Source organism: Giraffa tippelskirchi, chromosome 11 (genome assembly GCF_054371585.1).
Source record: "Giraffa tippelskirchi isolate mGirTip1 chromosome 11, T2T-mGirTip1v1.2.pri, whole genome shotgun sequence".
NCBI classification, from domain to species: Eukaryota; Metazoa; Chordata; class Mammalia; order Artiodactyla; family Giraffidae; genus Giraffa; species Giraffa tippelskirchi.
The window spans coordinates 1342826-1364204 of NC_137285.1; the positions used below are offsets into that span (position 1 = coordinate 1342826).

General features: G+C 46.0%; 1 protein-coding gene across 4 annotated transcripts in view; it reads left to right on the forward strand.

Moving 5' to 3' along the window:
* The first annotated feature begins 4768 nt into the window (after positions 1-4768).
* Positions 4769-21379, forward strand: part of LOC145526462 (sodium/glucose cotransporter 1-like) — a 46794-nt gene continuing 30183 nt past the window's right edge. For 2 of the 4 annotated variants that reach the window (XM_081542098.1, XM_081542101.1), the window contains exons 1-7: positions 4769-4973; positions 9298-9369; positions 12271-12375; positions 13810-13869; positions 18560-18664; positions 20098-20203; positions 21251-21331. In XM_081542098.1, coding sequence (XP_081398224.1) covers positions 4857-4973; positions 9298-9369; positions 12271-12375; positions 13810-13869; positions 18560-18664; positions 20098-20203; positions 21251-21331 — 646 coding nt within the window. In that variant the 5' untranslated portion in view covers positions 4769-4856. The remainder of the gene's footprint in view (positions 4974-9297; positions 9370-12270; positions 12376-13809; positions 13870-18559; positions 18665-20097; positions 20204-21250; positions 21332-21379) is intronic. The other 2 variants (XM_081542099.1, XM_081542100.1) reach the window with 2 other exon arrangements.

The window sequence follows — 21379 nt, forward strand, 5'->3', positions numbered from 1 at the left end:
AAAGCTCAAGGAGGTTATATTAACATAATTGACTTCAGAGCCAAGAATACGGCCAGGTACAAGAGGGGTCATTTCATAACAATAAGGAATCAATTCATCTAACGACAGCATGTTTACGTGTCATGGTATGCTAGACCTGGACTTCTCTGGTGGTGCAGTAGTAAAGAATCTACCTGCAATACAGGAGACCCGGGTTTGATTCCTGGCTGGGGAAGATCCCTGGAGAAGGGAATGGCTACCCACTCGAGTATTCTGGCCTGGAGAATCCCATGCACAGAGATGCCTGGTGGGCTACAGTCCTTGGGGTCGCCAAGAATCAGACACAACTGAGTAACTAACACCTTCACTTTTCACTCTTCATGGTAGACATGTTTACCGCGTGTGTGAAAAATAAAGATAATACAGTGAACACTAACATAAAATTTTAACAACTACATAGTGGATTTGATTTTTAAAAATGTTTGCTCTGTGGTAAAAAAAATAAAATAAAATTAGTTGCCTGGAATCAGAAACAAACGTCCAAAACACATTGTGATGATTTTTAACAGAATTTGAGTTTGTAACTTTGGCCAGATTTAAAATAGCCTGGAATCTTGCGCTAACAAGAAAAACAATTTAGATGGAAAGATGACAAAAGGAATTGTTTTGGTTGTGGAAATTCGTTAGGAAATTATGAGGAAAATACTATTCAAAAGATATTTTACAAAAAGTGAGAGATTTTTCAATTAAAGCCTCAAAAAAATTGCCCAATGGAATACAAGTTCTTTGCAATAACACCAAAAACGGATTCGAAATTCAAAAATTTGCAAGTATTTCTCTTTAGTTTCAGTTGAGTCATGTGACATGAGAACCTGCCCAGTTAATATTTTGAATACCATTTCTCTCAGAGGACATCCAGACCTATGAAGAAATGTTGCCAGTTGAGGACCTGAAAGATTGAACTTCGGGAGTTCCCTGGTGGTCCAGCAGTTAGATCCCCCTGCTTCCACTGCCAGGGGACCCAGGTTTGATCCTTGTTTGGGTAGCTAAGATCCCACAAGCTGCAGAGCAAAAAAAAAAAGATTGAATTTGTGGCTTGGATCTTTTAAACCTCTGACATTGTCAAAGAAGAATTTCAGCTAAATCTGAAGGGAAAATAGTTGCTGTATTGGTTGTTTGTTTTTATCATGACAGACACCATTCTACTAGAGTTCAGGTTAAAACTCCAGATTTAATGGAATTATAAAATACAAAAGATAAAGTGCTTTATTCAAATTTGTGATATATATTTAAAAATTTTGTGCTTAATTTTTATAGCAAACTTTATGAAAATCATCATAGATAGGTACAATTGTTTAAATCACTCCGTGTATATGTGCAGCTAATACAAATCATCATTATTTTATAGAACTGTTGAGAGAAATAGAAGGCTGTGAATTTGTTGATGTGCTTTTGCCAATGCTCATTGGTCGAGTCTTGGAAATTTTACAAGGAATTACTGTAATGTCAATTTCAATTCAAGATTTTCTAGAAATGAAAGGAATGTTGAATATTCAATAAGCAAAGGTCCCAAAATGGCAGTCTGTACTTATACACACTTATACTCACTAATACGTGCTGAATATGAATGAGCTAAATTTGAATAGTCGAAAACAGGAAAAGCTTATTTGTGAGCTAGCTGTGCTGTGTCTCAGTCGTGTCCGACTCTTTGCAACCCCTTGGACTGTAGCTCACCAGGCTCCTCCGTCCATGGGATTCTCCAGGTAAGAATACTGGAGTGGGTTGCCATGCTCTCCCCTAGGGGGTCTTCCCAACCCAGGGATGAAACCCTGGGTCTCCTGCATTGCAGGTGGATTCTTTACCATCTGAGCCACCAGGGAAGCCCATAAGCTAGCTACCCAAGGGTACTTGGGCATATGAATTTGTATTTGGGAAGCTTCATAATACAAATCAATAATAATTATTTTACACATTCTTCTGACTCAAGTCAATATGTTACAGATTTTAACTTTAACTGGCTGTGTTATGTAATTGGTACAAAAAATCCAAGAAAAATTTGAAGAAAGAATGCTTTGTGATATTGATCAATTTAGAGACACTTTTCAAATTATATCATGCCTCTGAATTCAATGTTAATGATATCAGTCAACAAAAGTTAATGAATTACTTAATTTGGAAAGACATAATTTTGAAACTGATGGGCTTTTGCATCAAAGTCAAATCAATTCATCTAAAAAGATGAACTAGTTTTGTCATTGACAAGGGAAAATGAAATTTTGGTACTATATTCAGCTACTGGAAAAGTTTTACTTAGAACAACTTAATAAGTGAATCTATTTTTTTCAATTGTGAATTTTGTTAAATCTAAAGACAGATCAAGTATTTCTGGTGAAAAGGTAGCATGCAAATTGAGGTGTGCTGTAAGTGTAAAATATACACCAGATTTCAAAGACTTAATGTGAAAAAAAATATATATATATATATAAAAAATAGTCCAACAATTTTTACATTGACTGTGTATTGAAATGTTAATATTTTGGCTTACTGGACATATTGGCTGAACTAAAATAAATTTATTATTTAAATTATTTTCACCTGCTTACTTTTTTAATGTAGCTACTGGAAAATTTTGATTTTTACAGCAAAGGAAACAATACACAAAGTGAAAAAGCAACCTAAAGAATGGGAGAAAATACTTACAAACAATATATCCAATAAGGGGCTAATATCCAACATGTATAAGGAACTCATACAATCAATAGCAAAAAAAGAACAATAAGAACCCAATTAAAATCCGGGCAAAGCTCCTAAACGGACATTTTTCTAAAGAAGACATAAAAATGGCCAACAGGTATATGAAAAGATGCTCAATATCACTAGTCACCAAGAAAACACAAGTGAAAGTCACAGTGAGATATCACCTCTTGCCTGTTAGGATGGCTTCTAACAAAAGAGTCAAAAGACAAGAAGTGTCGGCTAGTACCGGAGAAAGGGGGCACCAGTACACTGCTGATTGGAATGCAAACTGGTACAGCCAGTGTGTAAAACAGCGCGGAGTTTCCTCAAAATATTAAAAATGGAACTACCCTATGGTCTAATAATCACACTTCTGGGTATATGTCCAAAGAAAATAAAATCACTACCTCAAAGTGATATCTACACTCCTTTGTTCATTACAGCATTATTTACAGCAGCCAAGATGTGGAAAGAGCTAAGCGTCCTGAACAGATGAACGGATGAAGAAATGTGAAATCCTGCCCTCTGCAACGGTGGAGATGCACTTGGAGGACATTATGCTAAGTGAAATAAACCAGATACAGAAAGACAAATATTGCATGATCTTACATGGGAAATCTTAAACAAAACAAACAAAACCTTCATAGTAACAGAGAATAGAAGGTTGGTTGACTAGGAGCAAAAGGGAGATATGGATCAAAGGATACAAACCTTCAGTTATAAGAGGAATAAATTCTAGGGACCTAAAGTACAGCACAGTGATTACTGTGCTGTTAGTAACATTGTATACTTGAAATTTTCTAAGCGGGATCGCAAGCATTTTCACTACACACAGGAAAAATGGCAACTGAGGTGACTGATACTAGCTTGATTATAGTAATTATCTCACAATGTATACTTATACCAAACATTGCATTGTACATCTTAAATGTACAACTTTTATTTGTCAATCATACCTCAGTCAAGCTGGAAAAAATGAAGATCCGTGCTTCACATTATATATCTTCTGAATAGCGCTGACCTAAACTAGAACACAGAGTTCTGCTCAAGAGGTTGAGGCCATAGACTTCTGAGCAGCTGCAAGCCTCATGCTCTGTAGTCCCAGACACAGACTGACTGGTTTGGGGGGAGAATCAAATGGGTTAATGGGCTTCCCAGGTGGCAGCTAGCGGTGAAGAACCCGCCTGCCAATGCCAAAGACTTCAGAGATCCAGTTCCATCCCTGGGTGGGGAAGATCCCCTGGGGTAGGGCACGGCAACCCACTCCAGTATTCTTGCCTGGAAAGTCCCATGGATAGAGGACCCTGGCGGGCTAGAGTCCACGCGGTTGCAAAGAGTCGGACAGGACTGAAGCGACTTAGCATGCATACAAACGGGTTAATACCTATAAAGTGCATAGAAGTAAGTCTATGTGTTAGCTCTTATTATTGTTACTGTTATTTGTATTGCTGACCAAGATTTCTAGAACTTCAACTCAGCAGAGAAGCACACCAAGAAGGGTAAGGCTTGGCCCGGCCTGAGAATTGGCATATCACCCATAAAAGATCAAACTGCGGAGAGCTGAGGACCCTCTGTGATCAGCTGGGCCGCTCAGGGCCAAGATTTGGGGGAGGCGAGCAAGGCAGTTTCCTCGACGCAGAATTTAAGGCGGGGGGGAACCAAGAAAACTCAGGACTCTGGATACATAATATTCAAATGCAATATTTTAATAAATCCAAATCAATGTCCCAAACCCACAAGGAACAGAAGATCGAAATGGTAAATAAAGACAGGAGTATTGCAAGTTTCCATCACCCCAGGCTCCATGCGGCTCGGTAGCCTTGAGCCAGCCCCACCCCACAAGCTCTCGGTCCAGGGAAGAGCGATTCTGGCCACCAGACAACGCTGTGCGCTGTGCGCTGCCCTCGAAGAGCTGCCTCCAGAAAGTAGGAATCAGGCCTTGCGGGGCTTGCGAGAACGCCCAGGCTGCCCCGCGGCTCTTCCCAGCGTGCCCCGCGGCCCTTCCCAGCGTACCCCGCAGCCCTTCCCAGCGGGCCCCGCGGCCCTTCCCGGCGTGCCCCGCGGCCGAGTCGCCAGAGTCCCACTGAGGCCGTTGCAACCTTCAGTCCGCCGGTGGTGCTCACTCGCTGGGACGCGCCACCATGGTAGCCTCTTGGCAGGGCTTCGGCTGGACGGCTCAACTCTTTAGCTCCAACAATACCCTGGACATCCTGGTGATAGTTTTGTACTTCCTATTGGTTCTGGGCATCGCGCTGTGGGTAAGTGGGGCCTGGAGCGGGGAGAGGGGAGGGATGAACACCAGGCCAATTCCCGACCCTCACCTGCCTGTCACCTGGTCCCCACCTCACCTCCTTCTTGTCCCTGCTCCCGTGCAGCCGTTTGCCAGAACTCTCCAGCATCCTCGTGCAGCCTACTCCCCACCAAGAGGAAGGGCAAGTCCAAGCCCGTTTTCCCTGCCCACCCGCCCAAATAAACAGGTCAGATGGACCAGTGGCCACGGCCTGGGACCCCCGCTGTGTGTAATACGGAGTTGTTGTTGTGATGGTCGCAGTAGTGACCACTGCCCAGTAGTGACCACAGGCCCCTACAGGGCCGGGTTGGGTATTGAGTGCTTAAGTATGGCACATCCTCACAACCAGGCTGTGGATCACAGATGAGGAAAAACAGATTTGAAGAGGCTGAGTAACCACAGGGAATGATGGAGTGCGGCTTTGAACCTAGAGCTGCCCCTTCCTGAGGCATGAGGGTAACCGTGCAGGGGCCCTAGCTGGCAAAACCTCAAAACGCACATGTATTTCAGGGCCGTAAGTGTTCCATTGAATTTGAATTGAGCACTTATATACTCTCTAGTGTAAAGTTCTCTTAATAGGTTGGATACCAGGTCTCCGGTACTACCATCTGCCTGCTAACGCTTCACCTGTTGTCAGTCACCAAGTTGTGTCTGACTCTTTGTGACGCTATGGACTACAGCACGCCAAGCTCCTCTCCTTCGGAATTTGCTCCAGTTCATGTCCATTTAGTCAGTGATGCTGTCTAACCATCTCATCCTCTGCTGCCCCCTTCTCCTTTTGCCTTCAGCCTTTCCCAGCATCAAAGTCTTTTCCAATGAGTCAGCTCTTTGCTTAACTTGTAAGCATTCACAGAGATGTCCTGAAGATACACCCTCAGAGCCAGACAGCAAAAGGTCAGAGGGCAGGGCAGAAGACTTTGGCTTTGGTCATGGCATGGCCCCTGGCTAAGCTGTTAATGTCAGAAGCCTCTCCCTGGCCTGCTTTCTGAGCAGGAGTATTTGGTGACAGTGTTACTGTTTGCTGACTAGGGGGAGATTTCATTCTGGGCCGCTCCCACCCAGCTGGAGCTTTCCTGCCCATGTGACCTTTAATCGGAGTGCTTCATGAGGTTACGAGCAGGATCTTATGTGCAGAATCTGGCCCTTCCAAGTAGGATCTTTGGACAGTCTCTTGAGGGCTCACCATGCTGTGTGAGTGGGCAGATTGAGTAATGGAAATATAGTCTCCATCTTCTTAATTTTTTTTTAATCTCTTCCTAGTGGAAAGAAGTCTGAGGTATTTATCTAGATCATTCAAATGAATGATTTTTTTTTTTCAAATTGGCTTCCATTATGAGAAACATTCCAGGTGGCACAGTGGTAAACAATCTGCCCTGCCAGTGCAGGAGATGCAAGAGATGAGGGTTTGATCCCTGTGTCGGGAAGACCCCCTGGAGTAGGAAATGGCAATCCACTCCAGTATTCTCGCCTGGGAAACTCCCATGGACAGAGGAGACTGGTGGGCTACAGTCCATGGGGTCACAAAGAGTCGGACATAGCTGAGCAGACACACACATAAGAAACATCCTTCTAGGTAGCCTAGGCTGGGCTCTTAAGTAGTGGGCGCTTGTTTTGGGACCCTTCCCCCTACTACCCTTAATTAGGAAGCCCCCACCCAGTTTTCTGCTGGGCCCAGTTGGAGCCTAGGTCTGGCCAAGGTCAGAGGACCTGTAAACCATCTGGACGCTTCCAAAGGAAACCTGCTGTTCCTTTTGTTCTTCTAGGAGCCAAAAAACATGCACTGTTGTCCAGAATGCTTTGATCTTTTTCCTTCTTTGTATTGTTATTTTTCCTTTGGTCCTCTTAAAAAATCATATATTGTTTTTAATCACATGTTAATTATAAGAAGCAAAAAGATGCATTAACTGTCAAAAGCAGTTACTGTTCTTTCGTTATCCTTTCCCAGCCCCTGAGATCCCCAGGGGCCATGTGTCCCTCCTCCCCTTTCTCAGTGCTTACAGAGACACACCCCTGAAAGGGAAGTGGGAACCCACTCTAGTATTGTCTGCAGAACCCCATGGACAGAGAAGTCTGGCGGGCTGCAGTCCGTGGCGTCACAAAGCGCTGGACGTGACTTAGCGACTAAACAACAACACAGACACACAGGTAGAGTGTTTGCATTTTGTTTCTACACAAAATGCGATCGTATCGTACACACCACTCTGCAGCTTGCTTCTCCCCCTTGCTCCCCGACGTGAAGTCCTTCTGGGCTATAAGTAGAGATCTAGCGTATGTTTTTATCAGTTGCACGATAGTGTGTGATTCAGCTCTTCCCTACTCACTGACACTGAGATTATTGCCAGGTTGTTTTTAATGTGTTGTGCTTTTAATCTGTTAGCGTGGACTCCTGAAATTGGAATTGCTGCGTAGCGTATGAGCACACCCTTTCCCCAAGCTCTCACTGACCTGATGTGTTACTTCTCATTTAATTTTGGGAAGGAGGTGGGGGCAGGCTGATGAGTGAATAGTGATAAGTCACCACAGCTTTGATTTGCACTTTCTAGACTCAGCCTCCTGTGAAGCTGACCATCTCCTCGAGAGCTTGTTCTCCACTGATTTTCTTCTTCTGTGAATAGCCAGGTTATGTGCCCATTTTTGAATTGGGTTGTTCAACCTTGCATTTATCAGCTTGTCTGTCATTTGAGTTGCTAATTTGTTTTTCCCAAACTGTCATTTTTTAGGCCAGCGATTCTCAGCCTCAGGACTACTGACGTGTGGGACCAGATAATTCCTTGTTGTGGGGGTCTTTCCTGCATACTCTTGGATGCTTAGAAGCACCCCAAGCCCTGCCCCTTCACAGCCAGAAATATCTCCAGACAATGCCAGGTGTCCCCTGGCGGGTGGGGTTGAGAACCCTTGGTCTAGACTGTTACTGGCATCTTTCTGGCACTTCAATAAATCAAATATCTCTCCTTTCTTTTACATCTAGATTTAATTCCTGGCTTGCTCAGGAAAGTTTTCCCCACTCCAAGGATATACAAATATTAAATTTCTTCTAATATTTTATGGATTTTTACAAGTATTTAAATCTCTTGAACATCTGGAATTTGCTTTTGTATATAATGTGATGGAAGAATTGAGCTTTATTTTCTTCTGGTTATTAAGCAAACCACCCTTTTCTCACTGATAGGAATTGCCCACATTTACTCCTTTCTGAAATCATTCATCAGCTTCTGTCCATGAAGCCCCACAGGGAAAGCTTGTCTTTGTTGCTGGTGTCTTGGGTCCTTTAGGATGCTTAAGGGGAAAAAACTTACATATTTGTTTTTTTGTTTGTCTCTGTTATCAGTTTCAGCCTGAGATCTTTGAGAAAGTGGTGAATGCATCTTCCGGCCCAGCAGCCCGCCTGCCGTGGTCAGTGGGTCATTCTAGAAGGAGAGCAGGGAGGAAGAAAGAGGCAAGACGTGTGTAACCACTTTCTTCCCAGGACCTCCTCTCTCCCTGTCTGGTTCTTTCTTTAATGGAAAGAGAGAGTGATTTTATTCACCTTAGAACATTTTGTAAATTCCTTCTAAAAGTTCTAATGCGCATGTCCCTACATCCTGCTGATGCCTTCCTTGGGAAAGGCCAGCTCTGCGCATCATAGGCTCTTGATTAGCACTTAGTGGATGGACGATTGAGACTGTCTTCAAGTGCCTGACTTTGAGAGCTTTTCTCTGGTGATGTGAGGGGACTTGGTTATAATGCAGATACTCCGGATGGCTGTCATAAGTTCACTCCTTCCACAGGAACCCAATTTTTGTCAACCAGTGGTCATCCTTGGGTCCTGCTATTTTAGACAATCCAGGAAACCCCAGGATTGTCCCTTGACCACATTGGAGTCTGAGGATCAGAGCTGGGGACCGGAGAAGAGAGCCTCTGGGTGCGTGGGGAGGACACCATAATCTCGGCAACGTGACTGCCCTCCTGGAAGAAGCTGGGCTGTGTTCACCTTCACCATTCCTAGTCAATTAAGGCATTTGCAAACCACTCGTCTCCCAGACTCTGCTTAATCACGGCACTGGTTAAGCATTCCGGCGGGGGCGTGGGGGAAATAAAGCAATATTGTTTTCGCATGAATGTAAAGAAATGGATATGCCCGTGCAGCCTCACAGCTGGGAGGGACCGTGGGCCCTCCTCTAACTCAGTGGGCAAAGACCTCCGTTCCTAAAAAAACGAACAAAAGGAAGAGGGGGATGGGATCTCTGCGAAGGACATTTACCTGCGAATGAAGGTCGTTGTTGGTCACTTGGATCCCCCCACCCCATTTTAAGGCTATCATGTCGAGCAGCCGCGGGACGGTGGACGACTTCTTCCTGGCTGGACGGAAGCTCGTGTGGTGGCAGGTGAGCATGCCCCCGTGTGTGGCCCACTCTGGGACTGCATGCGGGTTGTGTATTACTTTCATTTGGATGCCTTTTACCCCACATAATTTAAAGTTGCTAAATCAGGAAAGTCATCTCATTAGTACTTCCCTTAGCTCTCAAGTAGTTTCTTACGTAAGTGTTCCCTTCAGCTCAGTCTAGTCCAGCAGCCGTCACTAGGTACCTGGTAGGTGCAGAGCCTGGCTCTGGGCTCCGGGACCCAGACCGGATGTGGTGGGTCGGGCTCTCCGCAGTGCGCAGTGCAGAGTGGGAGTTGGATGCGACTTCTGTTTTCATTACTAGAATTACTGTTAATGAATAAACTGTGGTATGGTATTGTTAAAAGGAGTTGAAATAAAAGCATAGTTTTGCCACTCCAGCTTTGTTCCTTTTACACTTTTACTCAGGCAGTGAATGTCCAGTGGGTATGAGTTGCTCTCATCGGGGCCTCCGTGCGGCTTCTTCCTGGGTTGGTGCTCAGGCCTCCTCTGACCTGAGCCCCCCTCCTGCCCCAGGCTGCCTCTGGGCTCCCCACCTTTATTGCTGCTTCACCAGCCCCTCATTCGAGGTCCCCTGGCTGCTCCCTCCCCATTTCCCTGGCTTCTTACCCTGCAGTTACACTCCCGCACCTGGCGACTTGGCATTCAAGACCGCTTGCTGCAGTGCTGGCCAGCGCCAGCCCTCTGCCTGAACACCAGTCCTGTGTGTCCCTCTGCCCATCTGACCCCTCACTTGAAAGCTCTTTCAGCTGTTGCACGCAGACACGTCCTCTGCACAGTTGCTCCCCCGCCGTCTCCTGTCCCTGCTGCGCAGGTGACACATGGGGAGTCACGTCAGACTCCTCATTCTCTCTCACCCCATCTTCTCGTCCATCAGGAAGTCCTGCAACGCCATTTAGAAAACAGATTTGAAATCTGACCCCTTCTCATCATCCTTCAGGCGGATTAATTGTAACAGCTTCTCTCTGGACAGACTCCTTCCGCCTACACTCCTCCACATCCAGCCTCAACAGGGCAGCTAAGGGGTAGCACATGCCACCTTACTGCTTACAACCCTCCGGGGGGCTCCTGTGTCACCCTGAACGCAAGCTCAGTCTCTCTTAGGCCACAGATGGGTGACTGGTACCTCCTGGCCTCTCTGACCTGGAAAGGTCTAGCTGCGCTCCTGCCTCAGGGACTCTGACTCCTGGAGGCACTCTGCTCCTGCAGGTCCCCTCGGGCTGCCCCCCTCCCCAGGAGGGTCAGCCCTGCCCACCCTTCTGCTCGGCACTTCCTGTCTGCTGTCCCACCTTCTCCTTCTCTGTAGGACCTTACTACTTACCACTGGCTACTGTGCTACGAAATAATCCCCTAATTTATTTCGTTTATACTCTTGTTCCTAACAGAATGTTAGCTTCATGAGGGCAAGGATCTGTTTTACTCTCTAATGTCTAGCACTTGCAATGCTGTCTGGCACATAGTTGGCAGTGGACATTTATTTATAGTTACTTAATTAATAAATGATGACTTTTTAAGCCTACCTTTTCATTTAATTGGAGAAGGGAATGGCATCCCACTCCAGTATTCTTGCCTGGAGAATCCCATGGACAAAGGAGCCTGGCGGGTTTCAGTCCATGGCGTCACAAAGAGTTGGACATGACTGTGTGACTAACACTTTCATTTAATAATGTACTAAGGTCTCCCTAAGTCTATATAAACGTTGGTAGATAGATAGGCTTTTATACACAGTTGCATAGTGATACATCATATGGACAGCCCACTATTTCTGTACCATATTTTTGGGCAATTTAAACTGTATATAGTTTTTCCTTATGATAAAGGTAGCAAGTAAAAATAACTACTTGAGTAATTATTATGTGCCTCTCCTAAGGTTTGTTTGCCTTATATTCATTGCTGCTAAGATGTTTGGTGCCTGTATATTCTCAATTGTGTCTTAACTAGTGCATTTTACATTTCGTGGCTTAAAAAAACAAACAAACCTCTGTCATATTCAATGCTCCTGGTATCGAACGCTACTTTATCTTATGTTAATTGTGTCAGTGCTTTGTTTTTTTGTTTTTACCTAAAAGGGATTGTTATTTTCAGCCTCTCTTAATAATTTGGTTTTAAGTGATCTTGTGTCAAATACAGCACAGTATTTGGGTTTGGATTTTGATGGCTATCTCTACTCAACTAAAAAGCTATTATTGGTTTAGAAGGGATTTTGTTCATTTTAAATGCCTCCGGGATTTTTTATTTTGAAAGTAACAGATGCTGGTTGTAAAAAAAACACACAAAGTTACAATCCAATTATAGAACTTGAAATTTTCTCCCCATTCTATTTCTATAACAGTGATTCCAGTCCCCAGAAGTATTTTTTATATGTGTACTACCAGAATCACACTCATTTGTATATCAACACACATGTGCGCAAGTGTATATGCACACAATAAATTTTAATAAGATTAAATTATAAATGTGGTTTACCTTATTTTCATCACTTGATAGAGCTCTTTTATTCTTTCTGTAGGCTGCATTGTATTTCCTCATATTCACTACCTTAGCATTTTAACCATTCTCTTATAATCAGTTCAGTTGTTAAGTATTTCTAAATTACCCCAAACAGTGATGAAATTATACTCCTGCTAATATTTCTGCAGTTGCAGGTAAGTCAGTGGGGTTAGGGCAACATCAGAATGGCGGTGCTGCTTTCACCTCATCCCTGGTTTTACTTGGCTTCTGATTGATGGTGAGGCTTTTGTACAGAAAAAATACAAGTGGGAATTCTGCTCAAGGCGTAATCTCTTTTGAGGAAATGTGGAATTCAGTTTGAGGTTACGTTTGTGAAAATTAGTTTTTGGAGTTGGATAAGAGTTCTGATCTGTAATTGTCTTTTGGTTTTCAGATAGGTGCTTTTCTTTTTGCCTCAAATATTGGCACTGGCCACTTTATGGGTCTGGCTGGAAAAGGGGCGTCTTCAGGGATTGCTGTTGGGGCCTTCGAGTGGAACGTGAGTAGTGCCTTTGGTGGCAGAGAACCTCCACTTCTGTCACTGTCCAAATGAAATTCAGAAAGGCCTAAGTAAATGTGAAAGACTCCTTGGGAAGTCATGGAAGAAAGGAACCAAGTCTTTCATTTCTCAGAAAGATTGTGCTAGTTTTCATTCTTCTTAGTAATGAAGAGACAGAGAATGTTTTTATTCCAGGGATCATAGGAATACAGTTAGGAGACTAGTCAGATAGGATCATAGTAACAAATATATACAAACATAAACATTTATGTATATATACATACAGATACATGTGTATATATATGTGTGTATTGATCTGTATATATACATTTCCAGTATACAGTTGACCCTTGAACAGCACACGTTTAAACTGTGTAGATCCACTTAACACACAAATTTTTTTTTCCGTAAATACAGTACCTGTATTTTCATTTCACAGATCTTTAAATTGACTTAAGTGGGGACAAGTTTGTGTTTGATTAGAGATCATCGTATGTGGAATCAAAAGAACTAGGGTTTGAGTCCTGATTCTGTCCAAACTCTTTCAGCTTCCCACCCTTGGGTGAGTCATTTTTCAGTTTGTTTTTGAGACAGATTTAGCATTATGCAGATTTTTCACTATATGGGGCTAGGTCAAGGGTCAACTCTACATTGAGAATAGGGTCAGCTGAGTTCTGATCTATGAATCCCAGTTTCTACTGTAAAACTTATAAAATGAATAATTTATTTTTAATCTGTGGGATATATTTGTTGTAGGATGTAGAGTTTGTTCACCTAAATTATAAGTGAATTTATAAGTTTTGGGTTAATTAACCTATATCTGTATAAATCACCTGACCTTTTTTATAAATCAGAAAGCTTCCTCTTTCTGGGTTTCATCTTTCTCCTGGTAGATTACAAAAAGAAATAATACTTCTAACAGAGTCAGCTCCAAACCTAATAAGGAGTCCTGGACTTTACCACAGTTTACCTCTCAGAATTTACTAGCATCTCCTTATATTCAGCTTACCTCTTCTTTGTAAAGAAAGCTGAAGCAAAGTGTATTACTTAATTTCAATAACTTGTGTAAATTTTGGTATAGTTTCTCTACTGTTTCTCTGAATGGTTTCTGATTTTTTTCAACCCGTCTTTTTTTGTTTAATGATCAGTTATCTTTGATCCTATCTGGAGCTAAGCAAACGTAAATTTTAATAAATACCTTGAAAATTGGCTTAGTTAAGCATGCCCCCCCTCCCCCCCAAAAAAATTAAGATCAAGTGCCTATAAGTTAAGTTTGTTCTCCCAGAGGGTTTATTTTTGGGCTGTTGTTTGCAAGGTTCCCAGTAGTGATGTATTTATTGGGCTCAAAACAGTTAGTAACTAAGCTTGCATCTCCTTTAAGAGCCTGGTCGAGATGGGGCCCCGGTGTGACCGCTCTTCTCTTCTTGGTTTCAGGCCTCCTTTGTCCTCTGTGCTCTTGGTTGGGTGTTTTCTCCTATTTACATTAAGTCTGGGGTGAGTATCCATGATCAGTTAGTCTATTCTCTGCAGTATTTTTTCTTACAAATATTATAGTGGTACATAAAAAGATTTCAGAGGACTAGCTAAACTTCTCAGTTTTTTGATCCTCGTACCGACATCCCTAAATCCTAAGAAATGGCTGAAATAATATCAGCTGACATCGACAAACAGGAGCCAGTAACTGCCAGGGTTTCATTCTGGACCTTATTCAAGGGTTCCCCTCTGGAGGCTTTTACAGAAAACATTTTAAAACTTTGTTAAAAAATAAGACCTAAATTAATGAAGGGAACAACTCTGTTAACAATTGGAAGACAACAGCCTAACAATGTTAGTTAGAACTAACAATGTTGTTAGAACTAAAAAATGTTAGTTCTCTCTAAATCCAAAAGAGGATGTGTGAGGAACTTGACAGGCTGATTCTAAAGTGTACACAAGAGATAAAGGGACAAAGACATGTCAGTGCGTGGCTGAGAGGGGACAGAGAAGAGACGTCCAGGACCAGCGTCCACGGGGATGCCTGGAGTGATCAGCAGCATGGTAGGATAGAGCTGTCTGTCAGAGAATTCCACCTTGGACGGTAACCACAGACAGGGGGGCCTTCGTGGAAGTACAGGAGTCATGCTTTTGGAAAAAAATACCCAAGACTGGATGCACTGAAGAGGGTGAGGGGGCAGGTCCACTTTACCCACGTCAGCACCCCCCACCAAGGTGGCGTAGCTCTGTGCCAGGAGAGGGCTTCTCAGCCTGAGATTTCTCCCATGAGGGAAGTGAGCGCCTGAACGTGCTCAGCTACGCCAGCCATGCAGTTTGCTGCCACTATGGCCTACCTGGTTCTCCCTCCCTCCAGGATACTGAAGTGTGCTGTGTGACCAGGGGGCAGGGAGTGACTTGGAGAGCAGCTCCCAGGGCTCTCAGATGGCATCAGAGAAACACAAATTCCCCTCACAAACTCTTATCAGGAAGACTGCCAGCGAGCTGCTGGGGGCTCCTCACCTGCAGATCTCCCCAGCTGCCCACAGCCACCCCTACCAGGCTGCACGCATTGCCCACGTATGCCTCCACCCGTCAGCCAGCTCCCTTTGCTTATCCCCAGTGGTGGTGTGCTGAGCCCCGGCGGAAAGCTAGTGGCACGTGCAGAAAACCAGCCTGATCTGTGGAACTGGGAAAGCCACAGATGAGCGTTCAGCCCACCCTCAGGAAGGCTGTCAGCACACAGCCTGGCTTTGTAGGGTCAAGGAGGGCATGAGAAGCCAGTGTCCATAGACAAGGTCTGAGAAAGTCTCAGAACCCCTAGCAGGACTGATGGCAGGTGTCTCTCTCCAGAAGCAGTCAGGGGAAAGAGCTGGTGACCGCTGCCTCAGTGCAGAGACAGCAACCAAGGCTACGAGGAACACGAACAGTGGAGAATGTGACACCACAGAGGAGCACACTAGTGTAACGCCGACGAACCCCAAAGATCTACCTGTGAAGAGTTCAAGGAAGTTGTCTGAAGGAAACTCAGCGAGCTACAAGAAGACACAGAAAGACGGTTCAATAGAATAAAGAAAGCAGTACCTAAAGGAAATGGGTTTAACAGAGAGAAAAATCATAAACATAACCAAGTAGAAATTCTGGACTGAAGATTACAGTGAATGAAGTGAAAACTGCAGTTGAAAGCATCTACAGCAGACTTAGCAAAGCAGAAGAAAGAGTCTGTGAACTCAGTGACAGGTCATTTGAAATTATCCAGTCAAGGACAGGAGATGTGGGTTCCATCCCTGGGCCGGGAAAATCCCCTGGAGGGGGACATAGCAGCCAACTCCAGTATTCTTGCCTGGGAAATCCCGCAGACAGAGGAGCCTGGCAAGACTACAGTCCATGGGGTCGCAAAGAGGCAGACACAACTTGGCGACTGAGCACGCACAGTCAGAGGAGAACAAGGGAAAAGGAATGAAAAGCAGTGAAGAAAGCCCACGCGAACGATGGGACACCGCTGGAAGACACCGTCGACACAGTCCTGGAGTCCCAGGAGAAGAGAGGAAGCAGGCAGAAGGGTTCCTTAAAGACTGAGAACTTCCCAAATCGAAGCAAGGATGTGACTCTCCAAGACCACGGAGCTCATAGGTGCCCCCCAGATTTTAACCCCAAACATTATTCGAAGAGATAATAACTGGAAATATCTCCTTTGGTGAAAATGTTAATTTACAGATTCAACAAGCCTAGCCAACAGCAAATGGAGTAAACACAAAACCACACACAGGTTCGCGTCATAGTCAGGATGCTAAAAGCAGAGACGAAGAGGAAATCTGAAAATGGTAAAAGAAAAATCACATTACATGCAGGGGAACAATGATATACTTAATAGACGACTTCTGCTCAGAACAGTGGAGTCCAGAAAACATCGGAATGACGCAGTCAGATGCTGAAAGGAAGAAAAGGCTGTCCACCAAAAATTTTATGCCCAGCAGAAGTATTTTTTAAAATGAAGATGAGCAAATTCCCTGGTAGTTCAGTGGTTAGGACTCTATGCTTTCCCTGCCCAGGGTCCAGGTTCAGTCCCTAGTCTGGGAACTAAGATCCTGCAAGTTGTGTGGTCAAAAAAAAATGAAGATGAAATATATACAAATATTGAAACATTATGTTGTACACTTGAAACCAGTATAAGGTCATATGTCATTTATATATCAATTTAAAAAAGAACGATTGCAAAGAAAAAAATGAAGGTTATTGGTTAGGTATAGATTTCTTATACAGACCATAAAGGAGAAATTGATATATTGGACTTCAAAGTATAATTTTAAACTTTAACTCTTTGAAAGAAAGTTTTAAGAAAATGAGAAGTCAAGCTAGAGACTGCAGAGGAATATCTACAGAACACATTCATAATGAAATACTTATGTCCTGAATATACACATTTTTTAAAAAAACTCATTTTATAACAAGACAGCATTTCACCATACATTTCACCTTACAAATGACAGATAATGACGTGAAAGGATGTTCACTCTCACTGATTGTTAGGGAAATGCTACTTAGGATCCCACATAGACACACTGAACCGCTGAGATGCGTCAAGAGCAGGAGAGGTTGTGGAGCTTCGGGGACCCCCTGCCTTTCCAGAGACAACTCTAGAAACAGGTTGGCAGTTTCCTGCCCAGTTACGCCTTAGGACCCAGCTGCTCTGTTCCTGGGTATGGCACTTCCTCCCCCACCCCAGAGACATGAAGGTGCGTGTCCACACACAGACTATACAGGAAGTTCTAGTCGTAATGTCCGAACCTAGAAATAACCTGAATTGTGTGGGGGATGGACAGATAGCCCGCTAGCATGGTGTTCGGGGGCCCTAAGGAGTCAAGTGGCAGCGTGGATGACCTACAGGGTGTGGCCGCAGGTGAAAGCAGCCAGGTAGGATTTGAGCTCCAGGGAAGGTGAGCTGGCTATCCAGGGTCAGGGGTGGAGAAGGTCCCAGACAGACACCCTCGGGGGCTTTGGGAAGCATTGGAAATGCCTTGTATCTTGAGTGTGGTGGTGACCACACAACTGTGTACGTTTACCCAAACTCATCAGATTTTAAAATGGGATCATTTTACTGTGTGTGAACCATGCCCCATAAGACTTAAATATTTAAAATACTTGTGGAGAGGGCATTAAAATTGTGAAAGGCTTGGTTTGCCTTGCAGTCTAACGCTTGCAATTATGAAGCCATAATCCCAGAAAAATCACCCTAGATTGTGACATCTTTTGAGATAAGGTCTTTAAAGAAGTAATTGAGTTAAAATAAGGTCATGAGGCTGGATCCTAATTCAGCATGACTTTATGAGAAGAGAACATTGGACACACGCGCGTACAGAGGGAGGATGAGCAGACGCGGGGGAGACGGCCTCCGCCAGCCAAGGAGGGGCCTGGCCCACCGTCCTCACGGCCCAAAGGAACTGGCCGCCCGACACTGCACGCGTCCAGCCCCAGAGCTGCAAGACAACATGTCTCTACCATGTGAGCCGCTGCGTCATGCCTTGTGACGGCAGCCCTGGCTGTGAGACAGCTTGGGGCTGGCTGAGAAGGTCAGCGGTGTGTGTGAGGCACGATTAAGGGCCAGGCGGAGGGGAAACAAGTAAAAGCTGCGGGCCCGTCACATCCCAGCCAGGGCTCCAGGGAGCAGCCGGGACTCTCACGTGTGAGGCAGGGGGGCGAGAGCACAGGAGGACACTCGGTTAGCGGGGGTGCCGTTGCCTCTGTGAGCCCCTGTGCTCGGGGCCAGGCGTCTGCTGAGCGAGGAGGGTGCTCCTGCCCCCGGGCACACGCAGCGTGAGACGGTGGGCGCAGAAAGGAGCCGGGTGGTTTGGGGCAGCGGCACGCACACCAGCGGCGTGAGCATGGAGGAGCGGGGAGCTGTGGGGTCAGGTCGTGTCTCTCTCAACAGCTTAGTGTGTTTGTAGTATCTGATAAAATATTTGATTTTGCTGTGTGATTATTTCATGAAAGTCATTTGTCGTCATAGACAAGGTCATTACTTCTGCTTTCCAAAGACTGGACAGGAACTAGATTCCAAGCTTCCTGAAGACAGCGGGATTGCGTCTCCTTCCTGATTTCTCTTGTCTCAGCAGGTGTTTGTGGAGAGCGCCTGAGACTCCCGGGCTGTGTCTCCGTGCCAGCCAGCCCTCTGCGAGCCCTCTGCCTCACGGGGGCCTCTCGTACTGTTCTCCAGGTAGTGACGCTGCCCACATACTTGAGGAAGAGGTTTGGTGGCTACCGGATCCAGTTCCTCCTGGCCATTCTGTACTTGCTCCTCTATATCTTCAGTAAGATCTCGGTGAGTTGTGTAAAGGCGAGTCGACGGAAGAGAAACAGAAAAATCGCTAGGCAGGACTAGATGTGCCCCAGGAGTCCACTCTGGGGCTCCCTACGTTACTTGTCGGCCTCCACTGTCTCAACTGAAGCAGAGGAAAAACAGCTGAGTGATACACAAGGCAGACGGCAGAGTACCTTCCCTGCCCCCCGGGCCTGGGTTCCCAGGGAGCCTTGGGCTTATCCCCATCGTGCCATCAGGAGGTGCCCCGCCCCTGCTTGCAACAGTCCAGGTCCTGCCACCCTCACAGAGACCGGAGCCCCCGGCTGGGACCTGTGAGGCCTTCCCGTCCTGACCCTGCCTCTGACGGGGTCTCCTTGCCGTCCTGTTTTTCAGATCCCAGAGCTTATTCCCACTTGAAGCCCTTGACAGCTGCTCTGTGCTCCGTCTGGAATGTTCTTCCCCCACATTTCTCACCTGTCACCTCCCAGGAGAGGCCCTCCTTGGTTGCGCCCGTTCATTCTGTGCTCCTTCACCGTTTCTGTTCCCTGATACCCGCCACCGTGTGAGAAGGTGGATCTGTCTCCTTGCTTACTGTCTGTCTTCACTCCAGGGGGCACTTCTTGAGCGCCCAGGCCTTGCCCGGCTTGCCCCCTGCGTGCCCAGCCGGCTCTGGGAAGCTTGCTGAGGACATGGTTGGCGCATAAAGACTGAGAGAAGTGCTCTTGGAATGGCTGAATGAGTGTCACTTATCACACCGCCGGACAGCTGCCTGTCTGCTGTGCCTTCCTCCGTAAACAGAAGGAGGGAGGCCTCCTTAAAGACTGGCTGAGTTTTGGTGGCCCTGGTGCCCTCTGAACCCTGCCGAGTGTCTATCGTGTGGTTGGTACTTGGTGAACGGATATATTGGGAAGCCCTCTGCCGACCGTGCCCCTGGGTGTGCTGACCAGGGCAGCGGGCAGGAGGTGAGCCGGCAAGTGACGTGCACGCACTTCAGAGTCAGCGTCAGCACAGCCCCCAGGCCGTCGGCCTAGAGGTCTGCTTTATACAGCACTTGAGCTAAAAACGGTCTTTATAGTTTAAAGGGTCGTAAAAACCAGAAACAGTCTATGTCTCGCAAAGCCCACAGCGTTCAGCATCTTCCCTTTATAGAAAAAGCTCCCCAGTCCTAGTAAGCTGTCCCCTCTGCCTGCCCCGCTGGTGGAACTGCGGAGAAAGCCCACTCTGAGGCTCCAAGTAGGAAGAGGCAAAGTTGCATTAACTGGATTAACCCAAGCCTTAAAAGTGCTGACCTTGGCCGAACTTATGGCCGCCAGCCGTGTCGCCCCACAGAACGTGGGGAGACCTCCCCTAGTGTCCGCTGGGGATGGAGTGGACCTGCTGACTGAAGATGGCTTCTGAGATCAGGGTCTTTCTGGGAAATGGAAGTGCAGGCCCTGCCTTTGTACTCATTTCAGGTGGAGATCTGCACGGGCGCTGTGTTCATGAGGCTGGTTCTGGGGCTGGATGTTTACCTGGCCACCGTGGTCTTGCTGTCCGTCACCGGTGTATACTCCATCACAGGTGAGGTCACTCTGACCCACAGGTACTTGGGTTGAGGCAGAAGGTCTGCTTCTTAGTGCAGACCCGAAGACATTGAGGTAGGTCCAGCCTTTGCATTTTCCCTGAGACCGTAAGTCACATTGCTGAGGCCTGAAAGAGCCTAATTCTGAAAATAAATGAGGCAGGGGTGCCCGAGTGGTGCCCTGCTCCTGGAAATCTCATCAGACTGGCAGCAGCTTTCCAAGGGGCTCAGCAGGGCCGGCAGTGGCTGTGTTTGGGATGGGGCAGGCCTGACGCAGCAGGCTGTGGGATGATGGGGTGGGAGCGCAGACGGAGAGAAGGGAGGTGCCTGCTTCAGGTCGTCCTGGTTGCCTGGTGACCTGGGCAGGCCAGCAGATGAGACCTTTTAGGTGGACACTTCAATTCTTAATATTGATTCCATCTTGGGTTAACAACACGTGACATGATACGGTCATAGTCCTGGGTGGCAGCCACTCCCCATCAACCACAAGACCATGGGGTGAATGACCATCCTCTGCCCAGACAGCCTTCAGTGTGATCTTTTAGTAAATTACCCGAGATGATCAACATGTCATTATAAAACAGGTTGTGTTCACGATTTTGTCCAGCTGTAGGCCAGTGTGTGTGTGCTGAGCACGTTTAAGGCAGGAGAGGCTAAGCTGTGATGTTCGGGGCGTGAGATACAGAAAATACATTTTCAACCTAGTGATCCCTTCAACTTGACGATGAGTTTCTCATGATGTAGCCCCATCTAAGTCAGGGAAGACCTGTATACTTTTTTGCTTAGGAAAACTACCAGATTTTCATCCAAAAAATGGGAGTAAAAGGAAATTGGGATATAGATAGGCAGAGTAAGACTCCAACAGCAGAGGCTGTTCAGGGGAGAAGACAGCACCTGGGCATAGCGCGGGCAGCCGTCAGGCCCACTGAACTGAGGGTGGAGGTGTGGGTGTGGAGGCGGGGATGCGAGTGTGTGGACTGGGCACGCACAGTGACTTCCCTCAGAGTCAGGCAAGGCTTCCCTCTCCCTCTCTCTCGCCTATTCAGGTGGTTTTGCAGCCGTGGTTTACACTGATGTCTTACATGCTGTCTTTGTGGTTCTGGGCTCTGTGTTTTTAATGGGCTATGGTAAGTAAATCTGGAGACTGCTGGGCACCAGGGTGGGGTTGGGGGGCT